Below are 26,515 nucleotides of genomic sequence, written 5' to 3' on the forward strand. Positions count from 1 at the left end.
CAGGACTTTGACCAACAACCTCCAACCTGTCCTTGATTTCCGAGAACCCAGCTCTAGTCTGCCACTGCCTTCTCACCGAGTCTTCGGGGCTACAACTATGCCTTGGAGTATCCATCTAATTTCTTAGAATCACATTAGGCCGCTGAATGCTGTTTTGCCTTGGACGTCTTTCCCCACTGAAATATGATGGAATCTTGTCCTCAAGCCAGTATCGAAAACAAGAGGTTCTCACCAAAGCTACTATGGATCTCATCAATATGTGACCTTATGTATTGGTTTGCAGTGGTTCAAATATTCAAAGTGAGACAGCCTAGCACATTTGTACCTCATTATGACCACCAGTCAGTAAAGCATGGTATATCCCTGACGTTTTAGGACCCTGCAGCTACCTCTGCACATTTTCCACATCTTTAGGCGTAAGCGTTGTGGAACTTTTTCTACTGATGGTGCCTTCCTTAAAGTAGATTTTGAATTTGACCTCTCACCTCTCCCATGTTTCACTTACATGCAGAGATGTTATCCAGAGGGACCATCATGTGCCATATAATTACAATAGCAGGCTCAGACATAGGAGAGTCATCGAAAATCCAATTGTCTTGGATTGCATTTTAGCACCTGTAGAACACAAATAGTCGAGTATGTCACTGTGGGCTGGCAGATTCCTCAAGCCTACCCGAAATGGTGATTGCATGCTGTGTGATGACAGCAATTTGTGCTTATTGATGCAAGACCTTCTCCTTGCTCTCTCTCTCTCTCTTTTTTTCTCTCTCTACCTCTCTCTCTGAGCCTCTTCCCAAGGTTGCAATGCAGTAATATCCCTCCAGCTCCACTTGGGCACCCACTTTAGGCCGTGTCTAGAGGGGTTTAGTGGACTAATGCATAGATTCCAGGAATCTGTGTTTGACCTCATAGACACTTGTTCAAATTCTCATGTATCCCTTCAGCCTTTCATCCTTCGGAGGTTGATAAAGTGAGTACCATTGAGTTGGTCAACAAAAAACAACTGGTAATGAACATAAAGATGCATTCTGGGTTTGTAGGGGCATCAAGTACAGCAACACAAATTAAACCAGGAAGCAAATGGGTTTAGGCTGAAGTAACAACTACAGTCCCAAAGAACCCCTGGCCTTTTCAAGCACCCTTCCTACTTCAGGACCAATGAGATTGAGTAGGCCCTGCGACCTATAAGGAAAATGCACAAGGATGCACATTCCTGTCTAGCAAAACAGGTGAGCTTCTTGCACTAGGGTCTGTAGACCATCCTCTCCCTAACATGATTGTCAGCATTGACAGTCGATACTCAAACAAGGCGAGCTGTTTGGTCTAATAACCACAAAGCACACCACAGGCAGTGCCGTTCACTCTGATAGAGTGCTATGAAACTTTTTAGTGATGCCAGGAGGGCATCACATAATGTCAGGAGGGCATCAGATCAAAAGCCTATCAATGCCCAGACGACCTGTCTCAATTGCTTATTGAGTCTATTTCTCAGTTATTAGCAGTGGCGGCTCCTCCGCTATGGCGGAGGAGCGTCGCCCCCATTCCCCCCCAGCAGCAAACCTTTTACTCCAAGATGATGATAAACTATGTTTGTTATCATTTTGTAGTAAAAGGGGCGGGGCATTGGGGATAACAGCCATGGAAGGAAGTGCACAGAGCACTCCATTCAGTGCGCATGTGTGTTTGGCCGGCCGTCTCGGGCCAGCCAAACACACATGCGCACTTTGCTCTCTCCAGCCTGGTACTGTGTTGCTGGGCTGAAGAGAGCAGGCACAGGCTCCCAGTCTGCCCGGGAGCACCCTGGCTGGGTGCTCCCAGCCAATCCTAACGCTGCTCTGAGCACGGTCAGGATTGGCCGCAGGGCAGGCTGGGAGCCTGTGCCTGCAGCCTGCCTGAGAGGAGCGGCGTGGTGGTGGCAGCGCGTGAAGGTAAGTGTATTTTTTTAGTTAAATTAATTTCCCTCCTCACCCGCTGCACACGCCGCCCCACCGCTTTAAAGCCCTGCGAGCCGCTCCTGGTTATTGGAGGTATGTTTTCTAAAAGTGTGGAAAAGTGGAACTTAGGATGAATACCAAGAGTGTATCAGGAGTCACGTTCTAGCATAGAGGGCCAAGGGGCTGAAGGATCAGTATTTGGCTGTAGCACAGGATTGCTTGGGAGTTGGCAATAAATTACAGTCAGCAGTAAGTAATCTTTGTGCAGGAGTGTAGAGACTCATTGTACACAAGAAGAATATATTGAGGCAGGTCCGTGTATTATCTTGACAACTAAAGCTGTTCATTGTAGAGGTCTCATTTTTTGGCATAAATCTGTCCAGGAAGTGGAGGTTTTCTGAGAAGGTTAAAATCAGTTTTTATCGCAAAAGTAATAACTTCATTCAGAGATAGAAGATTCCATGGGGTAGGCTGGTCTGTAGACTATTATAGAAACATATTTTACTGATACTTGGAGAATTAATTAGGCCTTGGGCAAGTGGTAGGGGAAAATGGGATACAAGTTGGGTGCGTTCAGCACCAGCATGTTGCAACCCTAACAGCGGTGGAGATGAACGTTTCCAGACACAGAGGACGAGTGAGTCAGGTGTAAATGATATGGTCCTGCAGAACAAGGCATGTAAAGTATTTCAGTTTGAAGAGTTCAACAGAAGTGACTAAAGAGTTCTCCATTGGCTTATAGCTCCTGGGCTGCCCCAGAGGGAGGACTTGTGGTGGGCCTGATGTAGATAAGAAGAATATTGTAGTGTCATCAACAGTGAGGCCATAGAAGCCGAGGGACAAAATGTAAGACGGAGAGTGTGAGATGTACATGGACCAGGAGAGAAAATTAGATGTCTGCATGATCAATATTATTGAATCCTGCTGGGAGGTCAAGCAGGATGAGATTAGAGAATAGACGGGTACTTTGAGTGGATGCAATGTAATCAGGCGCCTGAGAAGAGACAGTCTCAGTAGAATTGAGATGTAAGAAACCAGCATGAAGGGGGGTAAATATGCGCATAGTGTAGTGGCATGACACTAAATGATGGGGCCCACCTACAGAAGCTGATGAGAGCCTCCAAGGCTCCTATATGTCACTTATATCCATAGGCTTTAGATTTTATGGATTCCCCATTCCACAGGGGCTAAAGGGGTCTACATTACACCAGTAGCAGAGGAACAACATATTACTTGGTTCATTCTGAGGCTGAAAAGGTGGTTGTTGACAGTGGGGCAGTAGTGGGAACTGGAGATGGGATCATCACTAGGTTTTTCCTAATGTAGCATTTTGTCATTTGCAAGAACAGAACACTACAAATGCATAATTCTCTAACTTTTATCATTGTGACACACTTCATTATGTCAAAGACAGCATATTTACCACAATGAATACCATTCGCCACCATGATCACAATAGTTGTCATCTTCTCGTTCAGTCACAGGAGCTGACTGCTTTGTGTGCCTGTCCATGCCGTCTGCAACAGACCGAAAATTCATCACAAAGACCGTCTCGAACAGCACCGGCCCCTTCTGGGGAGAGTCCTTCCAGTTCACCATCTACAGCCACATCAAGGTAGGCCACCATAAGCAACAATAAATATACCTGGTACCTCTAAATCCCTGCCACAGACACTGGCCTTGTAGAGCTATAAGTAGCAGATGTTACTAATACCTAACGCAGTGGTATCTGTATATGGACACTTAGAAGGATGGGTTTTCGGAAAGTACTAAGCCTGTACTTTTCTGGTTACTCGCTGATTCCAGGAGCTGAATCATGAGTCCCGTTTCCAGTGACAGTGCTAGTTTGTAAGTAGGCATTGGATGTGGTATCCACTAGCATAAGTTTAGTTTGTATTTCTTAAATGCTTATTAAATGAGTTAGTAATATCAGTCAATCAGTGAATCAAAAACTTTATTTCAGGTAAAAGAGCACCCATAAAAGTGCGTCACAATAACTTCAAGAATATCCTCAACTCATTCCACTGTGCAACCTATGACATAAAAACAAGGACATGTAAATACAACAAAGCAGAGCATAGGCACTTTAAAGGGGTAATTTATGAGAAATCTCATTAGTCCAGCAGCATAATAAATCGCTGCCTGAACTGATCGAAACCCTGCTTCCAGCTTGGAAAAAAAGACAAATAAAGTGCATTTGTAGAATAACAGAGGTTAACACATTCCACCAATTAAAAAAAAAAAACACCTTGAAATGTATCCAAAATAACATGAGCAGCTTCAAATAGACCCCAAGGGGCTAAATGCTAGTAATTAAACTAACATGTATTTCATTTGGCAGTAACACGTTTTTAAAAAGTGCAACTATTTGCACAGTGAAGGGGAATTTAGTTGTTGAAACTTGACACTATGGGGGTCATTACGACCCTGGAGGAAGGCGGAGAAGCGTCGGTAAGATCGCCAACAGGCTGGCGGTCTTTTTTTTGGAATTATGACCATGGCGGTTACCGCCATGGTCATCCGCCGGTTCTCCGTTCCGCCCGCCAGGGCGGAGATGACCGCTGGGCTGGAGACCAGGGTCTCCAGCCCGGCGGTCGTCACTATACCGCCGGTGGTATTTTGACCCGGCTGACCGCCATGGATTTCATGCGGTTTGGAACCGCCATGAAATCCATGGCGGTAAGCACTATCAGTGCCAGGGAATTCCTTCCCTGGCACTGATAGGGGTCTCCCCCACCCCCCACCCGACTCCCTCCCCTACCCCCCCACCACCCCTGCCAACCCCCAAAGGTGGCAGGACCCCCCTCCCCACCCCGACCTCCAACATAACATCACTCATACACACATGACACGCACGCAGGCACCACCAACACACATACACGCACACACACCGACATACATGCCAACATCCACACACACAGACACGCACACCCACATTCAAACATACAAGCACACAACCATATAGACATACCTACAGTCATACACGCACTCATTCCCAACATCACAACACCACCGCAAGCATACACGCACTCACACACCCCCACTACATACACACACGCACACCCCCATGCACCCACACAACACACAACACCCTCCCACCTCCCTGCCCTAACGGACGATCAACTTACCTGGTCTGTCGATCCTCTGGGAGGGGACGGGATCCATGGGGGCTGCTCCACCGACACCACACCGTCAACAGAACAACGCCACGCCGAATCACAGGACGTGATTCGCTGGGCGGTGTTCTGTTGATGGGGAGGTGGAGGTGGAGCAACCTCCACTTCCCCGCCGCCCGCCAGTATGGCTGTTGGCGGCTCTCCGTCCGAAAAAGGACGGAGAGCTGCCAACGGTCATAATACACTGAGTGGCAAACCGCCACCACTGGCGGTCTTCCGCACGGCGGTCCCTCGGCGGTCTTGGAAAAAGACCTCTGAGGTCAAAATGACCCCCTATATCTCCTAGTTCCACTTGCCTTAATCTGGAATTAAAAACGTCTTAGTGTAGACAATACAACTGAATGAAAAAAAAAATGTAGCAAACTCTGAGGAGAAGATTCGTTGACTGGGCAATTGAAACATTAGTTGAATCAAATTGGCCAAGGAGTAAAACTGAGGCACCGTCTCACAAAACCTAGCCTGAATCTAGTTAGTAGTATCAATATCCTTTTGGTTCGGGCATTTGTTTGTGTATTTAGGAGCTATAGAATAAATACAGTTGCCTGTGCGCGACACAAAACATCTTAAGTTTGTGTCCCATGTCCCTGCAGACAGGAGGGTCAAGTTCTCAGGTGTGTGACCAACCCAATGATAGACTAACTGGTTGGCAAACATGATGCAGGTGGCAGCACTCTCCCTGGTGTTACTGTTGGAATGGCACTGCAATGCACGAATGATATGGACATTAAGAAGCAAGAGGCTCTTGTGCAGGAACTCCAGGGTGCTAAACGGGTTGCATCTTGTGATGGAATTTCAAAGATACTGATCTGATCAGCACTTACTTTGAGCCTGTGGTTGCCAGTGGGGCCCACCGGCACTCAGACGACACTTATTTTTCCACATCAGACATTGACCAAGAGGGAAAAACAAACACACGGGAAAGAAGAAGGAAGCGGAAGACGGAAAAAACATCATAGAGGGAGAAAGCAGGGACCTGCAAGAGAGAGAAAGGAACAGGGAGTGTCTGGTTATGCATTAAAGAGGCATTAAGTGGATTCACGTTTACTCTGTTGGCACACCTACATTTAGTAGCACTGTGCGAGGGCATCTGATCAGAACTTTGGGCACCAGCACTGACTTACAAATTAAGCACTGGATAAGATTGAATCAATTGAATTAGTGCAGGAATGACAGGTCCAGGCATCAAGTGCCACTGGTGGGAACATTGTGTGTCACAAAACAACTAATAATTGATTAACTGGGCGTCCTTGCATCATTTACGTAGCTCAAGTTTGCTCTAGAGGACATCTGCGGACATCCTGGGAATATTGAAAATGTCCAGTACACCTTTAAAATGGACTGAACGTGTACTCTGGAGGAGTTTGGAATTGTTTTTGACTTCACCAAGAATGACTCAGAAGTCTGTACGTCAGAGTAATATAGACAGAGCGCAGTCTGACATAAATATTGTTCCCCGATATCGTTTACAAAAACATTGTCCAGGGGTTTGGAGATTTTCTATTTTTTACTTATGTTGGGTGCTATTTCGGTAAATGACATTTAGGACACATTACTTGTTCCATACTATATTCTGACTACACTATGCTGGTACCACACTGATTCAGAGGCCATACTAGCAACATATGTATACTCCATTGGGACCGGTCAGCTCTCCAGGGCGCATGAGGTATCTTAAAATATAACCTGAAACATGGTTTAATAGAAATAAACCTCAAAAGAACATTTTACAAAGTCAGTTATGTATTACTGAACTTCAAGAAGTCTCCTCCTCTTAAAATCACCCACAGCCCAGAGGCATTGCTGGTTTAAGATTTCAAGGTGCAGTCAAGTCATAGACTTCCATTTCACAGAGGGACAGTAGTGAAAATTAAATTATTATAGCTTATTTTGCTGCCAATACCTAGAGATGCTGCAGAGCCCAGAGAATACCTCGGAAGAAGGAGATTTCTTTCCCAGAGAGCTGTTCGACTGATCTTATCTGGTCTCAAAAACTGATGGAAAGGAATGCTAACCACAGCTCCCAGGCATAGTACTGTTGCAGCACCATAGATGCTGCCCAATGATTCACTGCTGACTTTCACAAACAATTCAGGGCAACCTGAAATAACTGTTTTGATTCTAAAGCCTTTCATTGTGGTCCACGAATTTATTTTGATCTAGAGGGTGCATGCTCCTGATGCTATTATGTCATCTTGGATTAGCCCACACTCATGATCACTCTACCATAATTGATATCATTCTTTCATAGATGATCTTCCTGAATGAGTCCCACTTCCTTCTGCTCTCCTAGGCTCTACCTGAGCTGACTGCTACCGGCACTCTACCTTCCATACACAGGTCTCTTCACACCCCCACCCTTGCATTGTTTGTCTCTTCTGTTTTTGGGTCTACCGCAATTCCCCATTTCATTAGTCTTCACCTTCCCTTCACCGACCCTTCCATTCCACCACCCTTATCTATTTCCATTCTTCGCTTCTTCTGCCTCTGTGGCCCTCATGCTTCTTCTGCCTCCATGTTTGGTAATATCGTATTCACAACGTATACTTCTGTCCTTCATCCTGACAATATTCAGAAGATCTCAGGTTACCTTCCACAGGCAATTGTCAAGTTCTTACTACGCTGCTTCATTTTCACCAGCAGAGGCTCCTGTAATAGCTTCTCACTTGCTGTCTAGCCTCGGTTCTTTCTTCTCACGAAATTCCTCATGCTGTTGTAAATCTGGTGGAAGTAACCCTTTTCCAAAACTGTTAGTGGCTTTGTTTGGTGCTTTACGAAACCCAGATTTAGGTTTATATGTATATATATATATATGAAGTTAAGAACGTTATTAGGTGTTTTTCTACACTTTCCCCCAAGTAGTTACCACAAATCATTTGCTGGTGGTAACCCCGCATGGTACATCAATCATAAAGGCCCTCATTCCGACCCTGGCGGTTAAAGACCGCCAGGGCCGGGGACGACGGAAGCACCGCCAACAGGCTGGCGGTGCTTCCTGGGCCATTCTGACCGCGGCGGTAAAGCCGCGGTCAGAAAACCGGGTCCGGCGGATTCCCGCCGGATTTCCCCCGGTTGCCCAAATCCGCCATGGTGGCGCTGCAAGCAGCGCTGCCATGGGGATTCTGACCCCCTTCCCGCCAGCCTGTTTCTGGCGGTTTTTACCGCCAGGAACAGGATGGTGGGAACGGGTGTCCTGGGGCCCCTGGGGGACCCTGCACTGCCCATGCCACTGGCATGGGCAGTGCAGGGGGCCTCAAACAGGGCCCAGCCTGCTTTTCACTGTCTGCTATGCAGACAGTGAAAAGCGCGACGGGTGCAACTGCACCCGTCGCACACCTGCAACACCGCCGGCTCAATTCGGAGCCGGCTTCTGTGTTGCAGGGCCCTTTCCCGCTGGTCAGGCGGGCGCTACCTTAGGTAGCGCCCGCTGGCCCAGCGGGAAAGTTGGAATAGCCCCAGCGGTCTTTTGACCGCGGGGCGGCCGAATGGCGGTTCCCGCCTGGCGGGCGGCAACCGCCGCCCGCCGGGGTCAGAATGACCTCCATAATGTGATATTACTGCACCACTTTATGTTGTATACCTGAACCTAGTTTTCTGAGGGGAACATTTTGTTAAATGTTTCTAAAAATTCCCTTCTTGCCCACTGCTCTACAGCCAGCTCCCTCTTATAATCAGACCATTCCAAAGCTCCCTTCATGAGACCATTCCAAAGCTGCTCATGAGAAGGCCAATAAGTACAAGGCCATTCTAAAGCTCCCCTTCATGAGACGATTCCGAAACTCCCTAAGTCAAAGCTCTCCATGATGAGGCCATTCCAAAGTTCTCTGTGATGAGGCCATTCTAAAGCTCTCTGCGATGAGGCCATTCCAAAGCTCGCTCCACTGACGTCCTTCTGCAGAGCTTGATTTCTCTGACCTCCCAAACCGGGTGACACTTTACGGTCCTTCTCAAAAGTTATTTTTCCTTTTTGCAGATAGCTCCATACAAATATCCCAATAACTAAAACATTTAGCTCTGGCTAATCCTGTATTATCAGGTGTCTTATAACCATATGTATCTTTCCCTTGTATTTTCATGAATGAGCTCAGTGCAATGGATGAGATTTGCCACTCGCTGAACACACGCTCGACGCCATTTCATTAAAATTGTAGGGCAGTGGATGTGAGAAGCCCTTTCACCTTGATGACATCACAGGAAGTGACGTCATGTGAGCATGGCTTCGGATGCTGAAATGGTGGATATTGTTTAAACAATCCTTATTGAATATGAAGGCTGCAGCATGTTAAACCACAGTGAATGATAAAGGACGCAAACCATCTAGCTAGAAAAACCTTAACAACTGAGGGTTATGGTTAAATCCCAGCGGTTCGAAAGCGGCCGACAGGGTTTCAAGTAGACACATGCTACCCATGGCCACCCCTCAATGGCGCCCATAGAATTACCAGCTCTACTTACTATGCTCTTCTGTCTCTCATTAGAACATCCTGCACATGTCACTCATGGATGAAGATTTGATAACAAAGGACGACCACCTCTACACTGTCTACTTTGACGTGGGTAAACTCCCGTTTGAGGAGAGCATCACCAAGAGTTTTTCCCTGAATCCAGAGGTGAGAACTGTTACTGTATACAAGGCATTGGACTAAGTCTCGTAACTGCTTGTGGTTATCGATTAGCATTCTTTATGATTATGTATGCATTTCTCTATTGCTTTCACCTTTGGAATTGAATTGCCTTTGGTTGATGGCTCTGGTGATCCACCAAGCTCTAGTTTGGCAGAAAATAAGTGTTGAGGCAAACAGGTGAAGTTGTCTATATAGAAAATAACATGTAGCTGGGGCCATATTAAAACAACTTGTACTTGGTGCAAAACAGGGCAAATATATTTTGTGCTATTTTGCTGCCTGTACCCTGGGGAATGCAGAAAACAAACTTTGCTCCAGGCTATTATACTGTATAGAAATGTTTTTGCACCGGGCAAAATTAGAATAAATGAATCGTGTAACCATTGCTAAACACAAATCTTCCTCCTAAATCAAGTAACTGGTGTACTAAAGAGTGTTGAAAAGAAAGCCCTCTCAAGGAGTAACCTTCTTTAAAAAAGGAAATAGGACAAACCTTGTTAATTATGTTGTTAATTGTGAAAAAGTTTCAATAAGCAGTTAAGAGTAGTGCATCCAGATGTATATCCGTATACAACTTATGTAATGAAACGTGGAGCAGGCTCATTTTGCCTCAAAGTTAATTTCATTGAATCCGTCCTCGCTTCTTCCCTGCCACAGAAAAATAAATCCTCTTGTTGGGTGGTTCTCCCTTTTTCTTTCTTTTCATGTAAATAGACTGTCCTTTATCTGACGCTTCACACAGCTTGCAGAACACCCTTATGTGTAATTGTGAATGTGGAGTCGCCAGCAGTGCTTAATTTGTAAATAAGAAAGTTCCATGACCCAAGGTATTTCTCTGGAGTCTGTCGCAGCTCATACCGCCGTCCTGCTATGCAGCTATGACACTTCCCAGTGCTACCCACCAACCATCACACTCATACCGATTGTGCATCCCACCTCAAGCTGTAAGGGTGGGCTAAACGTGTTGGTTTCATTATGTTTTTATACTACATAGAACTGTAAGACACACTGCTGAGTTTACAAACAGACAGACAGCGCCCTAATGTGGTGGGCTGTGATAATTAAGTTTTAGGCTCTCATTACGACTTTGGTGTTTTTTTTAAAAGACCGGCAAAGCGGTGGGCGCCAACATACCGCCAGTGCTGGCGGTATGTTTGGCACCACATTATGGGGGTTATTCTAACTTTGGAGGAGTGTTAATCCGTCCCAAAAGTGACGGTAAAGTGACGGATATACCACCAGCCGTATTACGAGTTCCATAGGATATAATGGACTCGTAATACGGCTGGTGGTAAATCCGTCACTTTTCCGTCAATTTTGGGACGGATTAACACCTCCTCCAAAGTTAGAATAACCCCCTATGACATTTCTGTTGGGGCAGCGGACGGAAACAGTGTTTCCTCCCGCTGGCCCAGTGGAAAAGTCACCACAACATTGAAGCTGGCTTTTAATGGAGCCAGCGACAATGTTGATGTGCGTCGGTGCAGCACCTGTCGCACACTCCACTGCCAGTAATTCCGGCAGTGGAGTGTGGGGCTGTGCATGGGGGCCCCCCGATTCACCTATACTGCTAGCCCTTCCATGGCGGTGTTTACCACCATGGACAGGCTGGCGGATGGGGACTCGTAATAAGCAGCGCTGCCCTGGCGGATTAGAACCGCCAGGACCGCCAGGCTGCAGGCTGCATCCAGCGTGGCGGTATTACCGTTGCGGGACCGCCACAGTCATGATGTGGCGGTAAGTACCGCCAACCTGTTGGCGGTACTACCGCCACATTATCACCTTTCCCCGGGGTCAAAATGACCCTCTTAGTGTTTAGAAATAAGTGCCGGTGTTGAGTGCCAGCAAGCATTGATCCAAATTAAGCACTTGATTCCAGAGTGGTCTAGGCATCAAATGCATCCAGCTAGCCTTCCCCACCACCCCCTGCAGATTTAGGTGCAGCCTGGTGTGCAGGCTCACAGTGCAGTGTAACGCTACAGCCGCCAGAGTGTTAAGCTGCCTGCACTAGTATGGCCGCGGCCCCCACCAAAAAGTCTGGGATTCCGCGGACCGCGGTGGACGGGTCACGGCGGGTGCCCCTCCCCCCTGAAACAATTTCTGCGGACGCCCATGCTGCAAGCTGTTTTAAGTGCCTAGGGTGAGAGCGGTGAGAACCAACATAGAAACAGAGTCCCTATGTCAATTTTTTTTTTTTTTGTGAGAAACATTCCTTAGCATGGTGCCCCTGTTTAGATAGTCATCTGTCACTAACGTGTTTGTATTCTTGAAAATGAAACTAAAACCTCATGCGCATTCTGTAGATAGACTTTTGGTGTGAGTACTCTTGGTGACAATCTGAGGCGTCTAGTAATCCTTATCTTTTTGTCCTGGCAGGGAAAAGAGGAACTGGAGCTCGAATTCAGAATGACAGAAACGTGAGTACCGAAGAAACACTAAACGTTTCCAAGTTGTAGCAACCACAAAGTAATCTGTGAAAACATGAAAAAATTGATGCAATATGTAACCGAAATGCCACACTTCATCATTCTGGAGGACAACCAGTCAGAAATGTTTGTTTAATGTAATGTTTTTACTTACCGCCATGAAACTAGAGCGGTGAATATCGTAGAATCCAAAAGGTTTCAACTTTCTACGCATCATGTCCTTTTGTGACTGTCCCTTCTGTGTCCTTCTGTGACTGTGACTCTTACATTAAAACGACCATGCTTTCTTCCTTATAAATTGGTAATAACTACTCATGCCGCATATGTCTGTAACACTGAAAAGGAGCAAAACATTTTGAGCATAGTTTAACATTCTTGTCTCCCTGGGCGAGCTGTGAAATCATTCCAGTGAGGTAAAGTCAGAATTAGACAAAGCCAGTAGGGTTCGCTTTCCCTAAACACGCAAAGGCAATGGTAACAGGTCCATCTTTTTGTTCTGGTAAGTGTTTGATTATATTTGACAGCTTTGCTCCTGAGCTTTCATAATATGGACGCTGGGATCAAGTACATTGTAAAGGATGAGCTAACAAAGCGCACTAGGCAATATATTGGATAGCTAATACTTATGATAATGTTTCGATGCAGCTATAATAAATCTTTGGTAACATTCAACAACATGTTATCAAGAAAGTAAAGTAAAACAAATGAATTTGCAAGTGTGATTTAGTGAATACCTCCAGCCAACCATGAAGATAAACAGGATGTGTTTCTTAAATTAAAACATCTAACTTATCAGTTAACCAGTGCTTAATTTGTGTTGGGGGTTTCCGGTGTTGGCACTTGCACTTATTTTTCTGCCTCAAGCATTTACTGAGCGCAAAAGAGAAATTTGGGAAAGATGGAGGAAGAGAAAAGCTAAAAAGCGTCATAAAGGGAAAAAGCAGAAAGCTGTAAGAATGAGCTGAAGGTGCAGGGAGTGGCTGTAAATGGGTAAAGAGGTCCGAGATGGCTTCGGGATTACGCTTTCACAGTGTTCTCTGCTCGCACGGTCAATTGAAGCAGCCACGTGTTTCAGAGGAGAGCTTTGGGCACCAACACGTTTTTATCTACAAATTAAGCACTGCAGTTAAAATGTCAGGAAAATAAGTACATCAAATAAAACACACTGATTCTAAAGACTAAACAAAGTGATAGGTGGAATTGCTGACTTAATCTTACCCACTGCTAATTACTTAAGCCACATGCCCGTCCATTGTTGTTTTTGCCCAACATGCCACCTCAGATTAGACTCAGCCATGCAAACCAACTTTGGTCCTGCTCCAGTAGGAACAGTCCAGTCTGAACTGCCAAGCCAATCCTCTCTGAACCAGACAACATGCAAGAAGAGAATGTCTGAAAGCATGAACTCTGTGCAGAGTCTGGAAACAGTCACAAATTCCAGAGTTAGTGGCCTTTCTCAATATTTTTGTGGCCTTTTCCAACACTGGATGTTACTGCAGGAATAAATCAATTTCTTTGGTCTGTATTGGAAAAGAACACCCGGAAACTGGGTGGGGTGTAAAGGATGGGGTTGCTCGACAGTAAAAAACATATTTTCACATGGAGAAAAAGAGAAAAAAAGCTGACATTGAACATCAATAGCATTACCTTTGTAAATGTGGGCTATGTAATTGTGCACTGTGCACAATGTGCATGCAGAAATACCTCAGCGTAGTTGCAATTGCAACAAGCATTTGCAATACAATGGGTCTCTCATTTGCTTGACTTAGAGCTATTAACATTTTAAAGTCCTAACCGGACTTTTCTTGCCACATAAATTGAAAATGAAAAGTAAAACCGTTTCACATAAGCGAGCCAATTCGAAGCGCCACGGCATGAGCGGGAAGCATGAAGAAGAGACAGAAAAGGAAACAGAAGTTCACTTGCAGTCAAACCTATTGGCAGGTATGCAATTATCCATGTAACAGGGTTGATGTCAAGCAAAGCGCTCGACTACTGCCAAGCGAGATCGCACTGCATAGAAAATGAAAAGAAAAAGCAGTCTAGAAGCCATGCCGAAAACATGGAGCCTCATATGTTTTCAGTAGTTGGTTGGTGCGCTCGAGGAGGGCTAAACACCGGAAAAGGCATGACCTATGCATGCCTTTCACTAATGAAATCAAGTGAATTTTAACAGGCAAGCCCACGAACCAACCAAACCGATGGGTGTGTGGTGGGCATGGTTAAAAACCCACAGAGAGACTAAAGCAGGCTAGAGTGCTTGCGCGCTCAACCCTAAAAATTGACAAAGGTTTTCAAGGAAAAAGCATGGAAACCAGTAACTATAAAATGTTTGCTGGATTATTCTGGAAAATCCTTGTGAATTCCTACAAATCTCAAATCGACACTTATATGAGGTTGCAAATCTCTGGCTCTAGATTCATGCACTTTAATAAAAATCAGACACAAAGAGTTTATTGGGTCAGCTGGAGCACATTTTCATGCTGACGCACTTACAATTTCACTAAAAGATTTTCTCCGTTTTCTTTTCTTGCAGCACTGATCCTCCCGAGAAAATCACAACGAACGGAGTACTTGTAGTAAGTTATTGATTTTCAATAGCGTGGATATGTTCACGCTTGCCTGTGAGTGTATGCGCGCGCATGCACGTGTGCTTGTACGTGTGTGTGTGTCTGTCTTGTGGTGCATCTAGCAGAGGACCACTTGTCAAGCTTCAAAATTATTTTTAAAGTTAACAGTTTTCATTACTGGACGTAATGGCCAACCCTAGGAAACATCTCAAGCACCAATTGATGACATAACAAATTGAATATAAACTCAATAAATTAAACTGTCCAACAACTTCTGAAGGCAGTTCCACCCACCTACGGTTATTTACGCCCCTGTCTTGCATCTAACATAGGCAGAGTCACTCTGATGAGCACACTGCGATGAATGTAGGGAAAAAATATGATGTGATGTTGGTTGGCAATTACTTTAACTGCTGGTCTCTGGTTGACTGACCAGATTCCATAGGAAGTCGTCCCATACGTATTACTGCGGTAAAGAACTTTGGTATTTAGCTGTACAGCAAGCTTTCCTTTGATATTCATGCTAGGAAAGGTGTGGTGGCATCTTGGGAATTCTTAGAAAGACAGTAGATCTCTTAACTACGGGAATTTCCTTTACCTCAGGTGCCCCCTTTATGTGGTTAAAAGACTACAGGTAGTGAAAAATACTGCTGCCCGTCTCCTTTCGAAGATTCCAAAACACCACCCAGTCTCTAGTCCACTGGCCTCATTGTACTGGTTACCCATTAAAAAAAGATCCAAATTAAAGTCCTTTGAATTCGAGAGTATCATAAAAGAGGCCCTCATTTGGTACAGCCTCTGTCCCAACTCCATACTCCTACAAGCATTTTAAGATCTGCAACTTCATTATGGATGGTGATTCCAAAGGCCCAGAATGCGAGAAGTGGTGGCCAATTGTTAATTTACCAGACCCTAAACTCTGGAACTCCTTACCCATTAGGATCTGCACGACTGAACATTAATTATATTCCAGAAAGATGTTGAAAGCCTGGTTATATGTCAAAATGTGGTGCAATAAGGTCTGCTCTGTTGCTTTAGTGGTGGGAGGCCTTCTTGGGTAGCCATGTGCTTTATAAAAGCCTAGAATATAATAGAATATAATGTTGACTTGAATATCAATATTAGATTGATTCTTATCTTTTGCACACTATCTCTTTGTAGTGTCGTGAACTTTCTTGTTTGGAAATTAAGATTGACAAGGAGAAGAGTGCCAAAATCTTCCGTGGTAAGTTGGCACACTGTAAGGTGTCCTTTTCAGTGTTGACTGCATTCGTTAATGATGTCCCTCCTGCACATGATTATTCTAGTGCTTAATGTGTAAAATAAGCTTAGTGGTCCAGTGTTTTTTAAGGCGCTTTCCACCATTACTGCCAAATCCTAGAATTTTCAAATACTAATACTGCTTGGTCTTGATTCTGCCTCACATCTCATCCTTGCACCACCCTACTCTTCCTGTCTCTTTATCTCACTCCTTCAGGTTCTTTTCTCCCCACCTTTCTCCATTTGTCCTTCTTTTCCTTTCTTCATCTTCCTTCTCCTTTCTCCCTCATTTGCTGATCTCTGGGTCAAAATCTGATGATGTAAAATACGTCCTAATCTCCAAAGATGAGTGGCGGTGCGCAACGCCAGCAACCAGTGACACAAATGAGCAGTAGCTTAGCCAGGATGTTGTGAAATTGAAGAGAGATAAAAAATAACGCAAGACTGACTACATAAGTTCTTCACAATTCAACTTTTGTAGGAAACAATACACTGTAAAATTTTGTAAAAATAAATAAATCTCTCAAATGGAAATAGACCTAAATGGATCTGCTGTGCTCAAACATAAGACTCTACATCACCAGCAAGACAGTGAGGCTCCAGTTGTTAGCTCTAAACTACAAGCCAATGTAGATGTTACAGAGACTGGCATTGGGCTGAACAAGGTCAGATGGAGACTTTAGTGTCAGAGAGAGCAAAACTCCAAAGTCTGGATATGAAACATCCTGGGTTAGAGGTTCAAGTACTCAGGAAAGACAGGATACTGAGAGAGTTCATTAAGAGTTTTTAGTGGCAGGATCTTTTCACAGAGTTGCATCATCTGCTTTATCCCCATCTGTGAGGAACGCTCTACCTACCCTTGTACACCTTTAAGACTTTTTCATTGATAGTTGAGTGGAATTGCACAAGTTGATGTGCAGCAACTAGATGACAGCAATGCACAGACTTTCCTTGATGTTAGAACTATTCTTGAAGTATCTTGTGACATATTTAGAGAGAGTATCTTTGTAGCTAAACAAAATTATATTGTTCAATTTTGTTGTATTTCTAGGTAGCAGTATGTATTTTTAGTTTATCACTATAGATTTATGTCTTTGCTCTTGATGAAGGAACAATTACTTTTACTCAACGTAGTTGATACTCCGTTTATTGAAGAATGAAGATCCAAGTAGATTCTTCCAATGATCAAGCCGCGGCAGATCGAGTAACTTGTGGCTTCATTCAGCTGAGATTACCTCTCAATTTATTTGCCAATTTAAAATTTTCCCTGTTCATGCACCACAGTGAAGCCTTTTAGGCTCAGGTAATAAGTGGGCCGATAGACAGTATGGTATTTACGTGGTGCTGTAATTACCTTAGATGCAAAATCAATGTTTTTCATAGCAAATTCCACATGTATTAGGATTTTGTTTTATGTTTTCTTCTAGTAAGTTTCAGGAGGCATAAAATGCCGAAATTTGCCATGAGAGAACTCCTGGTATGGCAAGGTGGTGGAGTGTTCATGTAGCCACAAGGATCAGATCAGAGCCCACTCCCTATTATGGACCCGGGGCCAAAGTTAAGTAATCCCTTTCACTGCCAGGATTTCCTCAAGGTGGCTGACGTGTGCTACCACCAGAGGGGCATCAAAGCGCCCTACAAACGTAATAATATGAGTGACCAGTCATGCTTAGGCCCTCGTTAAAAGTTGTGCAAACTAGGGTGGGTTATTGTCACACCCATAAATGTCTCCCCATGGGGTAATAGGATTTAATGGGTGTGGTAATAACCAATCCTATTTTGCACAACTTGTAATGAGGGCCTTCGTGTGACTGTCACTTCTACTTTCACTGGCACTGATACAGAGACTTTTATTTATGCAACACAAACTCTGCATTGGGATATGCTATGAGCTATTGAGGTGGCAGAATTCACATATTTATGGTTTCCATCAGAGATTGCTCTTACAAGAGCTACACATGGAAATATAGGCCCAGATTTATGGGCTTTGTGGTGCATGGCAGCTCAGCAATTTACCTTGCTCTGCACCACTGGGAAAGGACAGGAATGCACACCATTTAAAAGAATACTGCACATTTGTGTCCTTTCCCCTGCGCTGCCGCCCTTTAGGCAGCCTGGTGCCAACGCAGGCACCCATGCTTCGAGTTGCAAGGCTGCCTGCGTTGAATGCAGAATTGTTTATTTTTTGCCAGAAAGGGCACCTTCCTGCACAAAAACAATCCACAAAGGCTTTTTCCTCTTCCTATGGGTGCTACAGAATGCAGAAATAAAGATATTTCTCCTCATTATGCCTCTCCTGGGGATGCATATCTTTTTGGAGCATTCCCGGGTTTACAAGCTCTTGTTAATCTGGGAATGTGTCAAAATCCATGGATGTTACATGGGAACACCCTGCCTGGAACACTAGTACTTCCCAGATATTCCTCAAATTCCTGCTATCCTGCCACAGAGCTTGTTGTGGAGCTTACAACACGTTCATGTTGCCTACTTCTTATTGTGTGTGCTCAGGGAAGAATACACACAACAGAGTTGATAGGCAGTTTCTACATCAGCCACCTAATAAGTTTGCTTTCAGACTGCTCTGACGGTGATTAGCCTGCATTATCAGAGAGGGATCTTGTCGGGCTGAAGGCAAATACATGGTAGTTTGGGGATGTGAACAGAGTTACTAGAAAGACTTGGCTGAAATTATGAGATTAAAGTTTCATCAGACATTTTAGTGCTTGAACAACAGTCCTCACCCATGCAAGCATAAGGGATCTAGTCGGCTCGATAATGGTCTGACTTTCTCACCCACAGTGAGTGCCTTCACACAAAATCATAGTCATACTTGGCAAATGTTTGCACATTTGTTGGCCATCTCAGCAGGAAATTTAGTGAGTAATTCTACGAACCATCTATATCCCCTCCCTCCATGAAGACCAAAGTGAATAAGTACTGCGGGCCATGTGAAAAGTGCTAGCCCCTCAAGGGAGGACTTACAGTTTCATTGTTCTATCAATAGCACAAACGTCACTCAATACAACTAGCACAAGATACTACAAGTGAGGCAGCTCCATCAAGCTTTGTTGAAAATGACCAATAAACACAATTTAATTGCGTATCCTCAAACCCCTCCTCCACCTCCAGCACAGTGACACTATGGCTGGATAGTGACGGGTCTTGTGGGTGTCTGTGTTTGGGTGCTACTGGATTGGTTACCCACACACATTACTCAATCCTACGTTATCAAGTTTATGCTGGGACACCACCCATACTCTTGTAATTTCCAGATCTGTTTGCTCTGCAATTGTAGGTAGATCTCAACTCCAGCTTGAGGACAAAACCCAAACATGCAGTAGGGACTTTACTGTCATTCACTTCAGAGAGGCATGTCATGTACTCATTATCCCACAGCACCTCAAAAATGAGTTGTACAGTCTGCAGAGCAAGCATCTGTAATCCCACCATGCTGGTTGAATATCAATTACACAATGTGCTGTTCAGCAACAAAATGTCAGCAATGCACTGCAGTGGCGTAGCGTGGGTTGTCAGCACCCGGGGCAAGGCAATTAATTTGCGCCCCCTAACCGGTGGATTTTAGCACTCGCGAGTGCGAGCGCGCCCCCCCCAGATGTTGCGCCCGGTGCGGCCGGCCCCCCCTGCACCCCCATGCTACGCCACTGATGCACTGTCTTTTTGAAGTTGGAGTATAGTATGAAGTATTATAGAGAGATAATCTTCAAGAGAAAATAAAATTCTTCACCATTTTGTAGAATTTCTAGGCAGTACCATGTATTTTTATTTTATTTTTGTAGATTTATGTCTACCACTGGAGGCAGGAACCATTATATTTACTAAATGTAATTGATGCTTGTTGCTGAAGACCACGTTGTCAGTTTCACTCAAACATGACTGTAAAAGCATCAGCCTGAAAGGAGGTCCCTAAAAGAAGATCTGGTCAATTCTCAAGTACCTTTCCACAGATGTTTCAGGAGGGATTGATCCAGTTAGTTTATTACTGATGGCTTCTTTATTATGTTATGATGCTTGTCAAGCAATACTTTGAAGGAAAGGTCATTGTAACTTTGGTTGTAACCATACCCTTTATTAATTCAACTGGAGGTACGTGTTTTGAATTCACTCCTAAACAAAGTGTAGGTACAACACCTGCAGGGTGGAGCAAAGCAACCCACAATGTTTATGCTGATTGTGAGATTGCCATTGTAGGAAGCTGGCTCTGCATATACTATATTAAAATGAGATATTGTGTGCACAGAGCCCAGGGGTTCCCCAGAGTCTTAACAGAGGCTAAAGTAGATAATACAAATGCTCTCTTTTGAGGTAGTGTGGACGAGCAGCTAGGCTTATCAGAGGGTAGTGCAAAGTACTTGTTGTACACACAGACAATAGAAGAGGTACACACTCAATGACAACTCCAGAACAATGGTTTTTATATAGCAAAAATATATTTTCTTCATTTACTTATTGAACCACAAGATTCAAGTTGCAGATAAGTACTTCAATAGATTCGTATTTCACATATATATCAACAATACTTTGTTTGAAATCGATCAGTTATACAGTTTTTGCAATAAAAAGTTGACTGCAATTTCAAAAACAGTTCCTGGGGGGAAGAAAAGTTAGTACGATTTACAGGTATGTACTTGACTTACAGTTCCGGTCTCCAGGGGCTAGGATGTCCATAGGTTGGGGTTCAAGTTAACCCAAACACCCACCACCAGCAACACAGGGCCGGCCGGGTGCAAAGGTCAAAGTTGAGCCAAACTTAACATGGGCTCCTATGGAGACTGGGGGCACTTGGTTTCAGATCTGCTGGCAGGTAAGTACCTGTGTCTTCGGAGGGCAGACCTGGGGGTTTAGAGGAGCACCGGGGGGACCATAAGTAGGCACCAAACACACACCCTCAACGGCACAGGGGCAGCCCGGATGCAGGGTGCAAACAGAGTGTCTGGCTCCTGACGCTCTTCTAGGAGGGGACGGCGGGGATCACTTAGATGCTGCAGGCTGGGTCCAAGGGGTCGATTCAGGAAAACCACAGGCTGGATAAATAGGAGGGCCGGCGTGCAGAACATTGCTCCACCAGTGATCAGGTTCTCCAAGGCCTGGTGGGGGGTGCATGTGCAGTGTACATTTAGGTGTCGAATATCTGTGTCCGGAGCTTTCGCAGTCAGAGGGGTACTCTGGATTCACACTGCAGGCATCGTTGTGTGGGGCAGGAGAGGTCGACACAGGGTGGGTACTTGCCCAGAATCACCTAGGGATCCTCTCTAACTGGTTGTGCCACCTGGATACCGGCCGTGGGTGTCGGGTGCATAGTGGTCAGGATTCGCAGATCCGAGGAGGTCCTGGAGCCCTTTGGTTTAGCTTCTTTTTGGACAGGGCCGCTGTCCTCAGGAGTTCTTGGTCCTCTGGGGTGCAAGGCAGTTCTCTGGAGCTTGGCAGAGGTCAAGGGTCCTACAGGATGCGTCGCCTTCTTGTTGCAGGTTCTTTGAAGCAGGAGACAGGATGGTAGGGCTGTGGCCAAGTCAGTTTGCACCTTTCTTCTTCTCTGCTGGGGGTTCAGCTTAGCAGTCCTCCTTCTTTCTTGTCAGGTTACCAGGAATCTGACGACTCAGGTTCAGGGAAGCCCTTAAATCCTGGATTTAGGGGCTTTACAGGAGTAAAAGGGGAGTAGCCAATGGCTACTGTGCCTGAGGGTGGCTACACCCATCTTGTGTCCACTTCCTTTGGGGATGGGGATACAAACCTAACCCTATTGGTCCCTGTCCTCCAAACCAAGCTGGAGGATTCTACAGGAAGGGGGGGTCACCTCAGCGCTGGACACCATGCTTCTAGCTAGGGTGGTCACTCCTCCCGATTTTCCCACCAGACTTGCCACCAAAAATGGGGCTTTATCCAGGGGGCAGGCAACTCCTCTAGCTGGAGTGCCCTGGGGCACTGTAACCCAAGGCTTGAGCCTTTGAGGCTCATTACCAGGTGTCGTAGTTCCTGCAGGGGGGAGGTGTGAAGCACCTCCACCCAGGACAGGATTTGCTTCTGGCCACAGAGAGCACAAAGGCTCTCACTCTGTGTAGTCAGAAACCTGTCTGAAATTGGCAGGCTGGCACAGACCGGTCAGTCCTGCACTCGCAGTTTGGCTAACATACAGGGGGCATCTCTAAGATGCCCTCTGGGTGCATTTCTCAATAAATCCCACAATGGCATTAGTGTGGGTTCAGTGTGCTGACAAGTTTGATACCAAACTTTCCAGTATTCAGTTAAGCCATTATGGAGCTGTGGAGTTCGTAATGGCAGACTCCCAGACCATATACTCAATATGGCTACACTGCACTTACAATGTCTAAGGGTGGACTTAGACACTGTAGGGGCATATTGCTCATGCAGCTATGCCCTAACCTGTGGTATAGTGCACCCTGCCTTAGGGCTGTAAGGTTTGCTAGAGGGGTGAATTACCTAGACCACAGGCAGTGGTTTGTGGGCATGGCACCCTGAGAGAGGGGCCATGTTGACTTTGCCTTTTTCTCCCCACCAGCACACAAGCTGCAAAGGCAGTGTGCATGTGCTTGGTGAGGGGTCCCCCAGGGTGGCATAATACATGCTGCAGCCCTTGGGGACCTTCCCTGGCCACAGGCCCCTTGGTACCATTTACAAGGGACTTATTTGTGTTCCATGGGTGTGCCTTTGGGAAAGAACACTGGTGCTGGAGCCTGGTTAGCAGGATCTCAGCATACTTTCAATCAAAGTTGGTTTCAATATCAGGCAAACATTGGGGTGGGGTGGGGGGGAAGGGGTAACCATGCCAACAGTGGCACTTTCCTACAGCCATTCTATGCCAAAGGCATGCAGTGGGAAGCTTCACATTAAACGCTGAAAGACGGAAGCCTGTCTGACTGCCCAACTGAATTCTGGGTAATAAAAGATATCAAGGCTTCTTTGGTGGATCTGAGATTGGGGACAGAGGAACAATTGTAGCATTGGTTCTGATGGATGTAGCTGCCAATTCCAAAAGCAGAAAAATTAAGTTTCTTCTCAAATGAGGAAACGTGTTGGTTCAGTATTCCACCTTCTCATAACAGTTGGACGGAAATGAGAAATGTCAGATGTACATCATATAGACTGGAGAAGACTTGCAAAGTTACATGGGGCTATTTGTTTTACACTTTCCTCTCTTCTCTGTTCTTGTGTTCACAGACTAAGAATGGTGGTCAATGGACTCTTTATTCCTGGTTGTGACTATATTTGACTGAATGATGTGCAAAAGCAATGTTTGCAGGTTCTGGCTGTATTGTGACCTTTAGGTTCTTCCCATTGAAGGAACGGGAAGTACTCTAACTGTAAGCAAGGAACCAACAAGGACGGATCACCTAACTGCAACTAATCAGTATATATGAAGCACTCAGATGAACACATCTGACATTTGGATCACAGACCTTTAACACTCCTTATTTATCTATTAAGAAGGTCTCTCTGTGTTTTCTCTCCTTTCTATAGATAACGAGGAGCTTGTGCTGAATGTGACCGGGTCCTATAAGCCGAAAGCAAAAACAGTCTTACACTCTACTTCCCGACCCGTGGACACATTCCTCTTCCATACTGTCAAGAACTGGGATCCAGAACTCACTGCCACAGTGGATGGTATCCCCATACCAGACGTTTCCCTTGTGAGTTTCTTTTTATTCTTGTTCACACACACTACATACAATTACATTTACTTTAATCTACTGAATGGATGTCTAACACACTACATACAATTACATATATTTTAATCTACTGAATAGTTGTCTATCCCCTACTACTTACTCCTTTTAACACAACAGTAAGATCATTTCCATGATTTGCATCAGAAGGGAACATCCCCAGATCTGCTAAGGCTGTTCTGTATGGGTATTGTTCATGAGAAAAAAATATATATGTGAAGAAAAAAAGTTACTAATTGCAGTTGCACTAATGTAACATTTTCTCAATGTATGCACTTATACATGCAGCTTTGTCTTCAAATAGTTAGAAATAGGAATACACAACAATACTCCTAGAAACCTTGTAAATTAAAAGGGATAATGTGGCTATCTTGTGAATGATGTCACAATAGGTCTAATTTTACCTTCATGTCCTACGTCCTTGTCCCAGGCATTAGTTGTGAAGTTAGCTGATAAAACATAGAAAAACAAAAAACAAGCTGTACAACAAGTTCTGCCCATCCACCCTGGGCACCATAAAGGACTTGCCAAACAGAACATAGTTCGTTTTAGGTGTCGCTGAAAACAGTGCTCATGCCCTGACGATGGCAAGAGATATTGTACACTAGAAGGGGTTTGGAGCCCGTCTATTGGTTACCATTTGTTGGCTTAATTATCACTCTTATTTGCTGCTTTCTAATTGGCCAGCTCATGCCAGCTCCACTTCCTCTTCTTTTGTGTGGAGTATGGACCAAGTACAGATTGCTTCATATTGGTTGGTGTCCTTTCGCTGTTTGCCCTGTGATTGAGATTCTTCTTTTCTTTCTTCTTCCCCTATTGTCCTTGTCTGTGTTACTTCGTCACTTTCCACCCCCTGTATCCTTGTTGCTTCTTCCTCCTCCAATCACCGATTGTCCTTGTTGCTCCTTCCCCTCTCACCACTGCTCTCTATGTTGCTTCTTCTCCTCCCACTTCCTGTTGCCTGTGTTGCTTCTTCCCCTGCCGCCCTCTATCTTTATTGCTTCTTCCCTTCCGATAACCATTTCCATGTTGCTTCTTCCCCTCCCAGCTGTGTCCACATTGTTTATTTCCAATCCCATTGTTGGTGTTGCCCTCTCCACCCCTCACCCTCTTGTTGTCTGTGCTTCCTCCCTCCAAATGAAATAAAGACTTTATGACACATCCACGATTCGTATTTTTACTGTTTCATTGCACGCTCCCTCCCACCGTACCACTTGTTATGTGTGTTGCACATTACATACCACCATGCCTCCCGTTAATTGTGTTGCCCACCACCACTGTATTGTGTATGATGTAGCCAAGGCTGGCTGTGTCATACAACTTTTTAAAAACTTTTAACCATGTGTTAGAAATGGAGTCTTTGGTTGGCGGTCAGGTTACCCCCTGTCCAAGCAAGGACTCTTACTCTAGTCAGGGTAAGTCACACACCAAATTATCCTGTGCCCACCCTCTGGTAGCTTTGCACTGAGCAGTCAGGCTTAACTTAGAAGGCAATGTGTAAAATATGCAATAACACAGTATAACGCCACAAAAATACACCACACAGTATTTAGAAAAATATATAATATTTTTCTGGTTAAATGCAGGTCAAAACAATCAAGATTTGATAATTACACATTGAAATATCACTTTAGAGAAGATAAAAAGAGTCTTAAGTTCTTAAAAACAGTAAGTGTCTCTTGAAAGCACAAAGTACCTGCTTTGGGTCTAAATTATCCACAGGGGGCCGCAGAGGAGGAGATGCGTGGAAAACAGGGAGGCGTGCATCGGTTTCTCCGGGCGCACACAGAAGATGCGTCAATATTTTTCACGCAGTCAGGGCTTTGCATCAATATCAGGTGCGAAGACGGATCCTTTTCGGATTGCGGGGTATTTGGACGCCCCCGGGACGATGTGGATAAATCCTGGGCATGCAGGACGAAGTCACAGGAGCTGCATCGATCTGGTGGGCGATGCAGGGTGTTGCACGGCAGGCGCTTCGTCGATTCTTCTTGCAGGAAGTCGGGCTGTATCGTTCCGGCTCAGCTATGCATCGATCTATTGGACTGTGTGTCGAAGTTCCGGTCGCAATGCTGGTGCCGTGTCGATCTCCTCTCGGGAGCCGGGCTGCGTCAGTCCGGTTCGGCGTGCTGTGATCTTCTTGCTGCAATGCAGGCTGTGCGTCGTTTCTGGCATCTACCACTCAAACAGTATATGAGGGTAGCCCTAATGCTGTCCTATGAAAGGAGCAGGCCTCACAGCAGTGTAAAAACGAATTTAGGAGTTTTACACTACCAGGACATATATAACACACATGTTCATGTCCTGCCTTTCAACTACATAGCCCTATGGGCTCCCTAGGGCCAACCTTAGGGGTGACTTATATGTAGAAAAAGGGGAGTTTAAGACTTGGCAATTACTTTTAAATGCCAAGCCGAAGTGGTGGTGAAACTGCACACACAGGCCTTGCAGTGGCAGGCTGAGACATGGTTAGGGGGCTACTTATGTGGGTGGCACAACCAGTGCAGTAGCCCACTAGTAGCATTTAATTTACAGGTCCTGGGCACATGTAATGCACTTGAGTAGGGACTTACAAGTAAATTAGATACGCCAATTGGGTATGAGCCAGTGTCACCATGTTTTAAGGAGAGAGCATATGCACTTTAGCACTGATTAGCAGTGGTAAAGTGCACAGAGTCCTAAGCCAACAAAAATGAGGTCAGAAAAAGAGGAGGAGGAAGGCAAAAAGTTTGGGGATGACCCTGCAGAAAGGCCATTTCCTACACCATGCTGCTCTACAACATTACTAAAAGACATCGGGAAAGCCAAGAGCTCTCGCGCAGGTGAA

General features: G+C 45.1%; 1 protein-coding gene across 1 annotated transcript in view; it reads left to right on the forward strand.

The window, feature by feature from the left end:
• The window catches only part of LOC138260353 (cytosolic phospholipase A2 delta-like), a 237,588-nt gene that overhangs the window by 55,462 nt on the left and 155,611 nt on the right, over positions 1–26,515 (forward strand). The window contains exons 3-8 of the mRNA XM_069208771.1: positions 3,413–3,549; positions 9,586–9,717; positions 12,109–12,149; positions 14,695–14,737; positions 15,890–15,953; positions 23,483–23,652. Coding sequence (XP_069064872.1) covers positions 3,413–3,549; positions 9,586–9,717; positions 12,109–12,149; positions 14,695–14,737; positions 15,890–15,953; positions 23,483–23,652 — 587 coding nt within the window. The remainder of the gene's footprint in view (positions 1–3,412; positions 3,550–9,585; positions 9,718–12,108; positions 12,150–14,694; positions 14,738–15,889; positions 15,954–23,482; positions 23,653–26,515) is intronic.

Source organism: Pleurodeles waltl, chromosome 9 (assembly GCF_031143425.1).
Source record: "Pleurodeles waltl isolate 20211129_DDA chromosome 9, aPleWal1.hap1.20221129, whole genome shotgun sequence".
Lineage (NCBI taxonomy): Eukaryota > Metazoa > Chordata > Amphibia > Caudata > Salamandridae > Pleurodeles > Pleurodeles waltl.